General features: G+C 35.3%; 1 protein-coding gene across 3 annotated transcripts in view; it reads left to right on the top strand.

The window, feature by feature from the left end:
• The window catches only part of Axud1 (AXIN1 up-regulated 1), a 62,139-nt gene extending 51,820 nt beyond the window's left edge, over positions 1–10,319 (top strand). For all 3 annotated transcript variants that reach the window (XM_090387953.1, XM_090387955.1, XM_090387954.1), the window contains exon 3: positions 8,485–10,319. In XM_090387953.1, coding sequence (XP_090244079.1) covers positions 8,485–10,001 — 1,517 coding nt within the window. In that variant the 3' untranslated portion in view covers positions 10,002–10,319. The remainder of the gene's footprint in view (positions 1–8,484) is intronic.
• The last annotated feature ends 7,232 nt before the right edge of the window (positions 10,320–17,551 follow it).

Raw genomic sequence — 17,551 nt, 5'->3', positions numbered from 1 at the left:
GGTACCTGCCCATTATGGAAGGTGTGTCCATGACCATTTGAACAGGCGTTTTGGGAGTCAATGGATTGGCCCTGGTGGACCCGTTGCACGGCCCCCACGCTCACCCGATTTATCGAGCCTCGATTTATTTCTGTGGCGGCCCTCAAATCTATAGTGTGTGTGAATCGCCTGTGGAGACTGAAATGGATCTCGTGGCGAGACTCATCTGCACTGATGCTACTGTCAAAGAAACTCCAGGTGTGTTCGACCGTGTCCGCCAATCCATGCATGCATTGGTGTAATGCATGCATCGCATCTCATGGTGGAACCTTCGAGCATCTGTTGTAACATCATGAAATGCATCCATCTCTTTCTCCATTGTTAATATTATGTCAAATAAATGTTTGCCGCTAATTACTGTCTTGTGTCATTTCTGCTTCTTGTGCCTCTGCTACTACTTTTCCGTGACGTTTCCGGTTATGGGTTCCTATGCGATTCACATTCCTTTAGTGTTACCTATCTCCCCTAAACGTTTGTACCAATATTTTTGAAATACCCTGTTTTTTTTTTTTTTTTTCCCTGTAAAAATATACATTCAGTGGACAGTTTATTGGGAATACAGTCTGTCCTCGTATAGCACGATAGTTGTGTTCCTAGAAACCCTCGTGCAATGCAAAATCGTGCAATATAAACAACAGGCCCTATGGGAAAAGTGGGGTTAGGTGCCGACCACCCAAGATTGAACACACATTTGGAACCAAAACATTACAAAACACAATAAATAATCGGGTAATTTTAATCGTTATAAAATACTTACGTATTTTCTAACGATTAAAATACGTAATAAAAAATATAATATATTTTTTATTATAATATAATAAATATTTTTTATTATTTATTATATTATAATAAAGTATTTTTAGTATTTTTTAATACTAAAAAAGTATTTTTACGAATAAAATACGTATTTTATAATACGTAAGTATAAATTATAATACGTAAGTCGTAATAAAATATTGCTAATGCTTTTGCTTCTATCATAAGCAAACTTGTTTTTTGTTTGATTTTCTATCCAAACAGATTACAGCTGTTCCATCTCTTCCAATTCTTTGTGTCTTAATCTAATGGATTTTAATTACACTTTGAGTTGTTCCCGCTATGAAAGTTGTTTTTATTTTCTCCGCATTCTTTGTAATTCTCGGCGTTGCCTCATTTAGGTCTGTAGCACGTGCAATATCACATGGTCTTTCATTTCGCTCAAAGCGTTTCACAATTTCATATTTTTTTCTCTATCGACAGAGGCGGACTGGCCATAAGCCTTACCCAGGAAATCCCGGTGGGCCGGAGGCCTGTGCGATTTTGCCCATAAACCGTAGTATGAGGCCACTATAAATTTTCCCGGGTAAGAATTTTTGATCCAGTCCGCCTCTGTTTATCGATATTGCTTTTTTTTCTCTCTCTCTCTGAATCTGCAGTGTCTTCACCAGGACGCTTCCTTTTCACACCTTTTAAGTATTTTACTAATTTTTAGGGAATAAAGCGCAATTACAAAACGAGGAGGCACGCTTAATACACATAAACAAAGCTGGGCGCGTATAGCAACTGAATAAACACCGTAAAGGCCAAGATACACTATTAACACCCCACATTTTACTAAAGCACATTTCTGGGGGTTACTACCATAAAACAATAAAAACAATTTCCAGTTGCATTTCTGCTAGTGGAATCTGTTATAAACTGGTAGTAAACTCCATCTAATTGCATTTGCGATTATACTGATAGCTGGAACTGTGTTGGTTTTTACGTTATTATGGTGAAATGTGTTTCCCCTTCACTGATATAAAACACATAAATGCATTTTTAGAATCTTCTTCATTACTATCGTGTTGCGTTCAGTTGGGGTGATTCTGCGTTCGACTGCCATTTCTTGTAAACACAAAGGTGAATCGTGCATAAGCGAATTCGGTTTGTGTTATATAAGATATCGTTCCCCTATTTATAAATCGTGTATGATCGAATGTAATGCAAACACGTGTTATACGAGGACCGACTGTACTACTTTCTTGTAAGGACAAAGTATACACTGCTCCTTATTAGGCTAACAGCAAATGTCTCAGACAGTATTTTTTTTTTATGTTGTATTCATAATGGAAAAATATAAAAGCAACATGACCTTGATGAATTTGTGCTGGACTTTGAATGGGAAATCTGGAGAGTGTACATTATGGCTAAATTAGATAGTATTAATCAGAGCTGTAATACTCAATATGTTCTACATTGATTTTAATATTTGTAAAATAATAAAAGGAGTTTACCTCAATATAGTACGTAGAACACTTCCGTATGATACCTACTACCACAACGTACTACCACAGAATATGTCAGCTAGTTCACGAACGCCCCCTCACCCAGTATTCAACGAACCGACATATCAACAGTATCATATGGAAGTGTTCTACGTATATTGAGGTAAACTCCTTGTTATTTTACAAATATTAATATCAACGTAGAACGTATTGAGTATTACAGCTCTGATTCATACTATCTAATTCATTTTTTAAACTCTTATTGACTATTTCATTCACTTCCTGCCAGGTATAACCTATTGATACACACAATTGTGGGGGTGTTTTTGAATGGCAAAATTACATTAAATCAACACTAAGATACTCAGCCCAAAGTCATTTCTTTTCTAAAATATTGCCTTCAAAAAATTTCAGGCATAAAACAACTAACACTGGCCACATCGCATAATATTGTTAAGCTTGCTTAACAGTACTGTATTAGAATTTTTCTCTAATCTTGTCCTTCAATTTATTTTGGGAATATATAGCAAACGGAAGGATGTGGATTGCTGGCAAAAATGCAGTGAAGAACAAGGTTAAGTTGATATAAAGGCATTTCTAATGTAGATTTCAGTTTTGTGGGTTTCTTGAGACCAGATGTCTGCATATGGATTCAAATGAAATAGACTAATAATGAAAGCTTAAATAGACTAATAATGAAAATTTTTTCTTTGCAAGTGACAATTTTTATAGGCACGTCAGTAACAGGATGTGCAGCACCATTGTACATGTTCATGGGCTAATTTGCATATTGTTTGAGTTGAAAAACTTAAAATAACTTGTGGAGGGAACCCAAAAACCTAAAATAACATGTGGAGGGAACGACTACTCCCTCTACCATGCTGAAATGGCAGGTATGAGATAAAAGAACCAAGGAAGTTAAATGTTAAGATTTATAAGATAATGATAATCCTGTTCTATGTGGGACAAAAACCTGGACCTTGAAGAGATGACAATGTTGAGATGGTTGGCAGGGATATCATAGAAAGAGGAGAAATGGCAATTTGTAAAGGAGTTGATAGTGTGTTAGATAGGATAGCAAGAATGAAATTAAGTTGGTTAGAACATGTATGGAAGAAAGGAGGAACCCCAACAAGGAGCCTCTGAATTGAATGTGGGAGGGAGTAGAGGTAAGCCACATGAAAAATGGAGTGGTGGAGGCTGTGAGTAGGGGAAGCTGAAGAAGAGGACGGAAAGACAAAATATCCATGAGATGAATGATTTTTTTAAAGGTAAATAGTGCAAGGAAGCCACAAGCTTTTGCTGCACTGGAAAAAAAAAAAAGTAGATAAGAAAATACAAATGATGTGCTTTCCTCCTCATTCAGGTAACTATCCAGTTGACCTTTGAACTTCTGCATTACTTGCTTCAGTAAGTCTGCATTAGTCTGCCCAATATTTTCAAATAATTCTGTTTTTGAGATCTTTCAGGACAGGAGTTTTCGTGTATCTTGGATTTTAGGCATCTCCACATAAAAGAAAAAAATATATATATCAGTACCCTTTATAAAGTCCAACAACTGTGCAGGCCAAACGATATCACCCCATCTGGAAATCAAGTGGTTTAAAAATATCCTTAAGATATTCATACTTTGGTTTTCTATATATACTATCATGATGTTATGTTATCATTGTGATGCTATCATTTTGGAACTACTGATCATTCTTCTTTAGCCAGTCAATTTTTAATTAAAAAAGAAAAGTGTTGTAGGTTCAGCTTGGTACTTAGTCCATTGTTGATCATTGTGATGGTGGATGGGCTGTGGGAGTTGCTTGCACATACAGATAACTGCTCATAATATCATGGTTGACAGAAATAGTTTCGATATTCTCTACAAAAAAAAAAAAAATATATATATATATATTAAATATTGACTAGTTATTGAAAATCCTGACAGCTCACTAAACAATAACTTTACTACTGTGTAGCAGTTTCTCAGTTAGCTGCAAAGTATTCTTTTTAGTCCAATATTTGAAGTTCGGGGCTTAGAGGGGAACAAGTATCCTGTGTGTTATCAGACACTCAGCCTAAAACACTTATGGATCCAATATCTCTCTATTACAGAAGATTTAGGAGAAGTCCGGTTGGCCTGCCTCCCTAAAATCCACTCATGCACACCTCGATGGTAAGCCCTGTTACGTCACTTAGGTGGCAACGAACGTGTAGAGTGGTTCTCTTCAAGACGCCTGGTCAGTGTGAAGAGGAAAAGACCAAACCCTCCAGCAATGAGAGCACAACAATACAAATGGCCCTCAGTCCCCAGCAGCTTTCACTCTCCCTCTTACGGCAGCGAGAGGATCAGAGTGGAAGCAGAGGGTGCTAAGAATCTCTGGGTACGACCAGGCTGCCATGCACGGAAATTGAACTTGGCCTGTTATAACGTACGATCACTCATCGGTGAAGACAGGATATTAGAGCTGGAAAAGGAATTAGAAAATGTGAATTGGAATATCATCGGTTTGGCTGAAACAAGAAGAAGAAATGAATCACTTATAAGTTTATCAAGTGGAAATCTGCTGTACACTAATGGAAACAGTGAAAGGAGTGAAGGTGGAGTTGGGTTTCTGGTCCATAAAGATTTTAAAAACAACATTTTGGAATTCAAAAATACATCACCAAGGGTGTCAAGACTAATACTCAAGATTTCTAAGAGGTACAAGCTAAAGATTATAATGATTTATGCACCAACATCGAGCCATGATGATGAAGAGGTTGAAGAAATGTACACTGAAATTGAGTCTTCTAGATGAGCAGAAAACCCACTACACTATTATTATGGGGGACTTCAATGCTAAGGTTGGAAAAAGGCAAAACAGCGCAGGAAGAGGAACTATAGGAAATTTTGGAATTGGTGAAAGAAATAAGAGGTGAAAGACTTGTGGAATTTGCAGAATCTCAAGGAATGTCAGTAATGAACACTTTTTTCAAGAAAAGGGTGAACAGAAAGTGGACATGGAAGAGTCCAAATGGATTAACAACTAATGAAATCAACTTCATCCTCACTAACAGAAGATATATTGTGAATGATGTTACCATCCTGAATAAGGTAAATGTTGGAAGTGATCACAGAATGGTAAGATGTACACTTGATATAGATGTAGGAAAGGAAAGGAAAGGAAAGGAAAAAACCGACTCGAGTAAATAATACAAAGGTCTTTGAAATAACAGAGGAGGAGAAAGAGCAGTATGTACTGAAACTTAAGAACAAGTATGAGCTTCTGCAGACTGCTCAGGACCAAGATATCGACGAGGAATATTACAACTTTCTGAAAGTGATAAAGCCCAAGAAACCTATAGGGAAACAGAAATCCAAAGAAGAAAAAATTAGTCAAGAAACACTTGTCATGATGAACCAAAGACGACAAATGAAAAGCAAGAAAAACACTGACAGGGAGAAAATTGAGTATACTGAGTTATGCAAAGCCATTAGAAAGAGACTCAGAGAGGACATAAGAAGATTTAACACAAGAAAAGTAGAACAAGCATTAAGGGAAAACAAAGGATTTAAATCAGCAGCCATGAGCAGTAATACAGAAAGACAAATGATACTGAAACTGAAGAATAGCGATGGTGTACTTATAAACAGCAGAGAAGGCATAATTCAAATAGCAGAAGACTACTATAGAGAATTATACAAGGAGCGAGGGAATGATACCAGCAGTGGGGAAGATGGATTGCAAAGTAGCAACACATATGACATACCCGATATTCTTCCTGATGAGGTAGAACATGCATTGAAGAAAATGAAGAATCGGAAAGCCCTGGGGGAAGATGAAGTTACTGTAGAGTTGTTAAAATTGGGAGGAAGAGACATAACACAAAAATTGGCAAGGTTCTTCACAAAGTGCATTAGAAAAGGTGTGATGCCTAAGCAGTGGAATAATGCAATCATAGTTTTGCTGCATAAGAAAGGAGATAAATCAGAAATTGGAAATTATAGACCAGTTAGCTTGTTATCCCATATCTACAAGTTGTTCACAAGGGTCATTACTAACAGATTAGAAAGAATACTTGATGAGAATCAACTGAAAGAGCAAGCTGGCTTTAGGACAGGATTCTCAACTATGGATCACCTTCACGTAATATCACAGCTAATGGAGAAAGCAAATGAATATAAAACAACATTATGCCTGGCATTTGTGGATTATGAAAAGGCATTTGACTCCATACAGCATAAGGCAATGTTTCGGGCACTGGAAAGACAAGGCATAGATACTCCATCCATATATTATGATTTTGAAGAAAATATATGAGAGTGCTACATCCTTTATTAGACTAGACAAAGACAGTAGCAAATTTAAAATCAAGAAAGGAGTTCGACAAGGAGACAATATCTCCGAAGCTGTTTACTGCTGCCCTTGAGGAAGCTTTCAGAACATAGACTGGTCGCAGAAAGGAGTCAATGTGAACGGAGAGTACCTAAACCATTTACGATTTGCAGATGACATTGTGGTCATAAGCCACGATCCCAAAGAATTAGAGGAAAATCTTAATCAGTTATGCACAGTTAGTAAGGATTTTGGACTAAAGATGAATATGGCTAAAACAAAAGTAATGATGAATAAGTATGCCACGGAAAGGGAAATAATGATTGAAGGAGCAGTAATTGAAAAGGTGGAGTCATATACTTATCTGGGACAAGTTATTAGCTGTAATAATGATAAATGGCTGGAAGTCAAGAGAAGAATAAATTTTGGATGGATAGCATTCAGGAAATATAGTCACATACTGAAGAGCAATATCCCAGTTTGTCTGAAACGTAAAATAATGAATCAATGTATACTCCCCACCATGACTTATGGAAGTGAAACTTGGGCACTCACCAAAAGAATGGAAGAGAAGCTAAGAACTACACAGCGAAGAATGGAACGAATTATATTGGCAATCAGACTGTTAGATAAGAAGAGAAACACATGGATTAGGCAGCAAACTCAAGTAAAGGACATTCTTATCAAAACTAAAGAACTAAAATGGTCTTGGGTAGGACACATAGCTCGAAGACATGATGACAGATGGACTAAGAAAATAACAGAATGGTACCCAAGAGGAGCTAGAAGAAAACCTGGAAGACAAAGGTGGAGATGGATAGATGAAATTCATGAGTTTTTGAGTAGTAAATGGATGGCCAGTGCTCAAAACAGAAGGAACTGGAAAGTTGCTGGAGAGGCCTTCATCCTGCAGTGGATTGAAAATGGCTGATGATGATGATTTGAAGTTCTGTTTGATTTAATCACCATTTGGAAATGTGTGTTATATGACAAGCAAACCATTTAATGCAATGGTTTGTTTCTCAATTTTTAACACTTCATGAAGTCCACAAAAATTCAGACTGAAAGTTGCTAGTCAGAATATGTCATTATCGATCATCAATAAACATAATTCTTCATGTGTTGCCCAGTCTGTATCTCATATGGGTGAAAATATAGATCCACATGAAACCCCTGTGAAATCTGCTTGTCTGAACTATTGATTGTGTCTTAATATGCACTTCAATAATATGCCCATTTAGTTAATTAGTTAGCCTGTTTACCAATATGAAAACATGTTTGTAACAGGCTAACTGTTCATGAATAAGTAAATAGCATGCATCTATTTTCTAGGAAATAGATTTCCTAGTTTTTTTTTTTTTTTTTTAGATTTAAGTTAGCATTTAAAGCTAACATACATAAATAAGATACATCAACCTATCTGTTTTATATACACAATGTGGGAATTCTTATAATTTCTTTTGTTTACCACTCTTAACTTGGATATATAGTATATTAAAATTATTTCTTTGCATTTTAAATAAATATTAGTATAGTCCCCCGAAGAGGTTTCATGGAATTATCAAAAACTAAGTATTTAATATTGCAAAAGTGATATCTGGACTGTGAAGTGAAAGTATTATCCTTTGTTTAATACTATTAGGTGAGGTCCTTAGATCTAATATCAGTTTTTATGAGATTTTTAAATCTAATAATGGCAGAATATATTTTTCATGCTATGTAATTGGTAGTTTACAGTAGAATCATTTACACTTTTTATTACTTATTTAAATATGTATGTTGCATAATGTCAGAACTAGAATTGTATTAATGTGCACATTACATTTTAAAACTATACGTTACCTTCATTCAAAAAAAAAATAATAAGTTTATAAAATTTTGGTCTTTTACAGGTATGGATATAGCACACTGCCAAGTGAAAAAGTTCACTCTCCAAGAGCATGCTGAAGAACGCAAGCGTATGCATCGTGAACTTTTGCTTCATCGACACCACCTTGCAAGCCACCAGCCATTGTCATCAGAGTCAGAAGACAGTGATGATATGAGTGATCTTTCAGACTCTGAACTTGAAGGCGACAGTTGCTACTTCTTGCAGCCCATGCCTATTAGGCAAAGGAGGGCACTTCTCAGAGCTTCTGGGGTGAGAAAAATTGATTCTATGGAAAAGGAAGAGTGTCGTGATATTAGATCTTCTCGAGAGTTTTGTGGGTGTGATTGTAGGATCTATTGTGATCCAGATGCTTGTTCTTGTAGTCAGGCAGGCATAAAGTGCCAAGTTGACAGGCTTTCATTTCCTTGTGGCTGCACACGTGATGGTTGTGGCAATTTGTCAGGCCGCATTGAATTCAACCCACTTCGTGTTCGCACACATTTTATTCATACCTTAATGAGACTTGAACTTGAAAAAACACAAGAGCAACAAAACTTAGGAAAAACTTTATTTTCACCTGGTGCTCCATTTTCACCACTTCAGATGTATGACAGCTGTAGAAACTCGACATTTACCACTTGTATCTCTTTACCCACCACTTGTCAGGCTTCGACTACTCCTAGTGCTAGAGACAGCTGTGTAACCACTGTGCCTAACTATGTGCCTCTTGCCGAAAGTTTCGTCAAGAGAGAGAATGTTACTACAGATATGTATAGTTCTTCCTTTAGTACAGAAGACAGCTCATACTCTGAAAACTCAGACTATTCCAGTGATGAAATTGACTCTGATCATAGCACAGGAACAATATCAGAAGGTTCACATTCTTTGTTTGCATTTGCAGGAACGCCAAGTACTTTTGCTTACTTGGATCGCATGCCAGTTTCCAAGCCATTTTCCAGTAGCCAAAATAGTTCAGATCAGTATGTTGGAAGTAATGGCTGTATTGTTGATAGTAATTCCTTTTCTGGGTCAGAAAGAAACTTTAATGGAGTTTCTGTTCAAGCACAGAATGAAACAGAAAGTTCCCTAACAATTTTGCACACTAATGGCCTCTCAGTCCAAAGACCATACGAATCTACATTTTCTAGAGAAAACCTCATAGAACCAGCTGTGGTGGTTACCAAAGAGCAGTATACGGTCTGCATACCTACTAAAGACATATTAACAAATGATCAATCTGCTACTATTGAAAGGTGCACAACTCCCGAAGAAGAACACAGTTATACTGACCTCAGTTCAGCAGTGCCAGGTGCTAGCATAGATACTTACAGGGGCATGCTTTGTTCTACAGTTCAGGACATTACAGCCATTAAGCCTGTCAGTGTAGAAACTGAAAAAGGAGACTATTCACCATTAGCAAACAACTTGGCAAATAACAATAAAACATCACTCTGTCCACTTCCACAAGATGATGAGGAACTTGGAGAAAACTTTGGTGAAATAATCAAAAAGACAATGGTAGAGACTGTGTCAGCATGATAGCATTTAACCTACAGCTAACTGATTAGTTCAGAAGTTTAGGTCAATATGCCCTTTTGGCACAGTGCATGAATGAACATTACCTCATCACTAGGGACTTAAAATAGTTTTATTTGCCATCTTGAGTGAAACATGTCCTGCATGGCACATTTCTTAACGAATGCTATCCAGCACAACCTGTAAGGTTCCACTCAGTCATCTTTATCTATATTTGACTGCGTTTTCTAACAGTATTATCATGATTACAGTATGGAAATATAGAAATTGTTAACGGATAGTGTTCTGTGTGTATGTAGCAATAATAGTAAATTTCATTGTTATGGGTCTTTTTTTTATTATTATTATCATTATTATTATTACTACTATTAGCACTTTCCATCTCTACAGTAACTCAGAAGTCTTTTGGTTCTTATTTTATGTCACTGTTGTGATATTGCACAAATTTATGGTGTAAACAGATAAAATTCCAAACGGTTTAAATTTTAGGTTGTATTTTCATTGTTATGTAAACTAAGCCGCTTCTGCCATTCATTGATTAAAAAAAAGGGGAAAAAAAAATCAGAAAATCTTGTTATTTTAATACATAGACTTATATTCCACTACATAATTAGTTATCAAAGCCATTTTCATTAAAAATGTGTCACATAAGATGTATCCCAATTCCCAAAATATTTTAAGAAATGTGGTACACTGATTAACAATACTCAACTAATGTTGAGTATTGTTATTCATTAGTTATGTTGGCCTCAAAACTCTGAGACCAACATAAAGAGGACAAGTTATTTAATACTGTGTCAAAAACTCTTACATAATTAAAATCAGTACTCATCAAATGAAATTAAGTAGTTTTGAAAATGTTTTGTAAATATATATATATATATATATATATATATATATTTTGTGTTATTATTATTGTTAATGTCTAATTGATTATTTTTAATTTATCGCTTGCTATGTTAATGCCATTGCCCTGTGGCAATTGGACTATTATACGTGCTTGATGTATATTTTTTATTTTGATTGCTTAGATTACTTAAATTTTTCTGGTATCTATTTTCTATAGGGTATTAAGGTGTATAATGAACAGGAGATTTAGTTAGCATTTTTATTCTAACCTATTCCTGGGGGTCTGTAATGGTATTAAATTATATAATGAATTTAGTTTTAATTATAATTATTTTAACATTAATCATCATACAATACTAACTAACTAACATTCACTCACCTGGTCATCTACCCGCTACTTCATCGGGGGCTTTGAATGGATCGATAGCCAGTTTTAAAGGAATGTCTCATAATTACCCGTTTCTGTTATCTCCTTACTAGTTTTCCCCTCTACCAGTTTGCCGAATCCGATGTTAAAATAAAAATACTTTCAAAATTAAAATTAAACTAAAAGACAAATTGAAATAAAAATATTCATATTCAATTAATTAAATAGACTTAAAGAGCAAAATAATCTCACTGCTAAGGCAAAACTGGTAAGGAGATAACAGAAACGGGAAATTATGAGACATTCCTTTAAAACTGGCTATCGATCCACTCAAAGCCCCCGATGAAGTAGCAGGTAGATGACCAGGTGAGGGAATGTTAGTTAGTATTGTATGATGATTAATTAATGTTAAAATAATTATAATTTAATACCATTACAGACCCCCAGGAATAGGTTAGAATAAAAACGCTAACTAAATCTCCTGTTCATTATACACCTTAATACCCTATAGAAAATAGATACCAGAAAAATTTAAGTAATCTAAGCAATCAAAATAAAATATATATATATATATATATATACATACACACACACACACACACACACGATTTTCACTTCACTTAAGTGAAAAAAACAAGAATAATACATATAAAGAAAATCCTTCAGGTTAGCCACCATCTTCCTTACACCACTGATAGGTATTCTGCACTATTTGAAGCCCAGTGGCATCAAATAGTGTAGAAAGGCCAGCACTAATTTAACTATTCATCTTGCAAGAGCGTCAGTTTTTAACAATATAAAGATAGGTGTAAAGGTAGATTAAATGTTTCCTCCCCTCCATTGCTACATTAACTGCTATTCACCCTGAGGCTTAAAGATAACCTCAAAATAATCCTCCTACATTGAATTTAGAAAAAAGCTGAAAGAGGAAGCATTCAGTAATGGTTAGACAAAAGGTGAAAGTTACATTGGGATGAGGGGGGGGGGGGGTTGTAGTTTTCAAAGACTAATAAACGAACACTACAAGAATACTGTTGCTAACTTGGTAGTTCTGAAAATCAAGAAATATCCTTTGAATGTCTATTGTAAGGAATGCTTTAACTAGTAGCCATCTGTCTCTAGCTAACTCAGTCAGTGAAAATACTAAGCATGATATATTTACATCTTAGTCTCTGATTTACAGCATTTTGAATTACTGTTTCAGTATAATGTCATTTTTAATTTAATAATTTAAAATTCTAAACATGAAACTTTCTGTTCTCTTTATCCATCCAAAAGTATTGTAAGGAACGAAACATCAAGAACAGGACTTTTTTATATATATATATTTTGTTGCAACTGATAAACAAAGGGGTGATAGTGATATTCAAAATCTATTATGTATGGCAGACTGGCCCATCAGTAGTACAATATAAAATATGGTTGGATTGTGTCCAAGAAGTTGCCAATGTTCCTGAAATGTTACAATTTACAATTGATACAATGTTACAGATTGTGGAATTGGAAAATAAGATTGGCTTCACTGATGTAGTCAGTATTATGGTTGAGATAATAAATCTTGTGATGCTGAACTGACCAATAAGAATCTGAACGAGTTGGAAGCAACAAAAAGTAAGATTACAGTAGGATGAGGAAATGCAGATAGCCGGAAAGGAAGTCAAAAGTCTTCAGCTTGTTTTAGAAAGGGATAGCTATTCTTGTTGAGGAAGACTCAAACATGGAATGCAGTGGCAAGTTCATTTGAAGATCAAGTGATCTTTTGCACTGCTGTAAAGATTTGTAATGGGAAATGAAGAAAATTTTACTCAGACTTCAACCATTGGCTTCTTAAAATACAAATTTGTGTTTTTATTGCTTTCCTCTTAATATTGATTTGTTTCATTTTTAATTAGTAGTTACTGAAGCCTAAATTAGGTTGGCAAGCCCAAAATTTTGACTGCAGGAATTCATCCTCTTCATAACAAATGTTCAGCTTTTTAAAAAATAAAACATCCATTTTTTGTCATTTCAACATACAGGGTGTTCAGAAAGTCACTATACACCTGTATGACAGCAATGTGTAAAAATGGTCACCGTGCACCTAGTGCTGTGTGTCAAGATCAGTTGGCTGTGAGATAGCTATTGTGGAAGTCTATTTGGAGTGTGTTAATGGTTTTTGTTATTGGAGGAGCATATTTTTTTTGGTTGAGCATGTTTATAACGAGCGTGGTGAGTATACGCAAAGCGTTGAGAAAAATGTTATAAGTTTTCTCATCAGCATGCTGCACAAGCATTAATAGACAAATTTCATGAGACAGGTGCTGTACACGATGTAGAGTGCAGTGGAAGATCACTAAAACTGACACAAGAGAAACTCCTGGATATTTCAGATTAGAAAGTCCTTCAAAATTGAGTCTGTTGTGATATCAAATATCTGTCTTGCAACTGCACATTTATCTGTAAGGAACAGTGCTATGCCTTTTCCCGTACAAACTCGCAGTTGTCTAAGAATTAAGAGCAGCAGATCACCAAAAGTGAGTACATTACTGACAATGGTTTCAACTCATCATTAGATCACTAAAAATACCAATGATATTCTGGATGTTATATTCTTCACTGATGAGACATGGTTCCATTTGTCAGGGTGTATGAATGCTCAAAATACCCAATTATGGGCATCCAAAATTCTACAGTCTACATCAAACTCTTCATCAACAGAAGGCTGGTGTTTGGGTTTCTATCTCCAGAAGAATCATTGGGCCTATCTTCTTCAATGAAACAACCTCTGAATGTTATTGTTCTAATATTCTCTACCAATTCATATGAAGGAAGATGAAATCAAGAATAGGTGCTTTCAGCAAGATCCCACCACTGCCCATACTGCTACACAATTGATTACACTCCTGCACAAAATTTTTTGCTTTGCCAATCAAATAATCAAAAAATCTGTAGCCACTTTATTCACCAGACTTGAATCCACCTGATGTTTTGTGTGGAGCACAGCAAAAAAATAAGTTTACAAAGAAAACCCACGATCACTTGCAGGAACTCCAAACTGCTGTAACTGCTTACATCAGAGACATCACACAAGAACTAAAGGTTTTTGAAAATAAAATTAAATGTGTTCATGGTTGGATGTCTGTGAAGGTCAATTTCAACATCTAATGGACTACTTATGTAAGTAAAACTGGGTAATAACAAAATATTTGTAATTATAACATTAAAAACTTGTTTTCCTCCAAACACCCTGTACATTGCAATTCATAAGACAACCCTGACAAATTAATTGTAGACTGCCTGTATTCCATTATACTTTAGTGATTCTCAGTCATGGCTATGTACAATCAACTAATTTAGACATGATTTAATGAAATGTGGCCCTCACCAGGGTAGAGATGCCAATTTCAAAGAAAACTAACATGTTGATTATTGGTTTACCACAAAACTTTATTATGGAAATTCTGATTCCATTATAAAATTGGGTATTGTTTTTTTTTTTTTTTTTAGGAAAAAATGTGCATTATCAAATCATAAAGATATATTCGGAACAAAAAAAAAAACTGCATCCACTACATCTTATGAGGATTTAGTAGTCATTATTTACTTCTTTTTTTTTTTCTTTTTGTTAAAAAAGCTAAATGAGGAAAAGGTGGATGCTTTATTGATATCAAAGTTCAAAGCACAATCAAACAAAGTGGCAAAAATTCAGGATGTACCAAATGTGTTTGGACATTTCACTCTTCGCAGGGTAAACATTATCCATTTCTTGTTGGGTGGTGGCACTTTCTGCATCATGGACGAGGCTTGTTCTAACCTGTGACAGTATCTTGACTTGTGAACTTGACAACAGGCTTATGGGCATTATTAACTTAAAAACCTTTTTGGACTTAAGCTGGTAAATAGATCACATTCAATTCTATATTGGAATGTATTTTGTAGTTCAAAAAACTTAAATCACATTCAAGTTATCTATATACCTTTATAGGTAGGGTTTTTTTTTTTTTTTTTTTTTTGTAGCCTCTTTGGTGCAGGATTTGCCAGCCCTCGGCTCACATGAGGTTGGGATATTTGCTGTTGGGGCTGTCAGAGGCATAGTATTTGCTGGCATCCACTGGAAGAAGTATAGCACTTCTTCCAGTGGGTGTAGGTTTACTTTAAGCCATACCAGTGTTTCTCAACCTTTTTGTTGCTACAGCACACTTTTAAAGACCCTAAAATTTTGCAGGAAACTACTATACTCTTCTATTCACAAATGGCAAGTTATTTCTGTTGGGTATATTTAATAATATACTAATTATTTGTGTAGTACAAGTGAACAGATCTAGTACTATGAATCAAAATGTGATGTCACATTGATTGCCAGAAGGCGCTCTTGATCAGCATAGTGTAAATAAATTTTTTGTTTGAATTAATTTTTATTTGTATTTTTTGCGGTACACTTGAAGCATACTCACGGCACACAGATTGAGAAATGCTGATCCATACCATCAGGATAGGCTCCTGACAGTACACAATCTGCTGAGGCTTAGCTCTGAAGTTTTCTTTAGTCCATTTAGGACTATACACATGTAGTTGCAGCCTGCCTCCTCATGGCATGGGAAGCAGCCTTCTTAGTGATTACTGCTTCATAGGAGCAAAAGGGCCAGAAAAGAACTAAACAATACACTTCTTTTCTGGCCATTTTACAGTGTTGTGTTAACACAGTATAAATTGGCAAAGTTGAACTGGCATTCCCTAAATCACAGTGACTGCTCTCTACAACATCAGCCGAAGTACAATTTTTGTTGCTATTTTTCATATAACATTAAATCTGAATGTATAGCCACGATTTATCATTTGATTTACCTCAATAGAAAACAGTTTTTTAGGTTTTGACTATAACAATTGTCAGAGACAGTCAATCATGTTGGCCTTCACATACAATAAGCTCATCTTTTGCCATGATCAGTTGTATATGGTTCTGGCTCAATGTAGAACTATAGCGCTTGCAGCAGGGAGAAATCCAAGGTAAGAGATATGCTCCCCCACCTTATAAACTACTAGGGACACCACAGAATGGCATCAAAATTCAAATAACATGCCAGAGATCTTTCAGCAGAGACCAATGCAATTCACAGAATTACATAAGAGGTTTTCAGAAAATAGGTTAACATTTTAATTATTATTCAGTTTAGCCCTACCAAATAGAGAATGCATCAAGATTTGAAATATGTTCATTATGTTGACAATAATGATATACAATCAATGAATATATAAACATAATGAATACACAATCTTATGTTTTGCAGTCTGGGCTGGCAGTATAGTGAGCATACAGATGGAATCCTCTTATAACTATGCCTTTTCAATTCAATCCTTATTTTTTGGATTACAAGGAGTTGGTTTTTTTTTAGGCCAAATCTAAAAAGCAAGTAGAGCTCCTCAAAAAGGTTTAACAAAGTACAGTGAAGTGGTTTGTTGAGGAGCACTAAAATAGTACTCATATGAGGAATGGCTAGAATTGCCACTAAACACCTTAGTGGAAAACTTACTGGAATTAGTAAAATGAGTTTTAATTGCTAAGAGATAAAAGAACCAGGAGGCAAAAAAATCACAGGCATTAAAAGGGAGGCTGCTTATGCCATGAAGTACCATACAGCATTCATGTACAATTGAGTAGCAGCACATCCAAAGGATAGCTTAAATAAAATGTAAACTTTTATAAGTTTGCAATGTGTGGTGAATACTCCTTTTCCACAGAGAAGCCTGTCTTTTATGGTTGCTAAGGGGCATTTTTAAAATGTAATCAGTAACTAGGATAAAGAAGAAATTCAGCATGTTTTAATGTGTCTTTTCATTTAGAAAAGTTACATTAAATTTAAAATAAACATCGTTTTGGGCTATTTTTGCAGCTCTCCTTTAGTGGCTTATACCATAGCTGAAATTTACATGTTGTATACACACTATTTGTAATAACTTATACGTACAGGTGTGCCATTGCACCTTGCTTTTTTTTTTTTTTTTCCCCCATTTACGAACCATGCTTTCTGCTTTTGCATTAAGCTCAAGAATATATAAATTTTCCTTTTCCTGCAACAGTTGAGGAAAATTGAAATTACTACGCATTATTTGGCAATTCCTTGTGCAGCTAGAACTGTACTGTAGATGATGCAGAAGAGATTTGCCCTGTCACGATTGACAATATTTTGATAACCCAATGGTATATTGCACTGATGAACGCTTATAATTACTTTCAAAAAATTTTTATGAAACGATCCATCGAATCTGCTGCTACTCAATTATGCATGTAGCTGATTTAATGACACCAACTGTTAGTATGGTACAAGATTAAAAATACTTGAGGATTAAAAACTCAGTA

Source organism: Mastigoproctus giganteus, chromosome 13, assembly GCF_048544385.1.
Source record: "Mastigoproctus giganteus isolate SK-2022 chromosome 13, ASM4854438v1, whole genome shotgun sequence".
NCBI classification, from domain to species: Eukaryota; Metazoa; Arthropoda; class Arachnida; order Uropygi; family Thelyphonidae; genus Mastigoproctus; species Mastigoproctus giganteus.
Note: the sequence above shows the minus strand (reverse complement) of the source record. Positions and strands in the feature narration are given on the sequence as shown.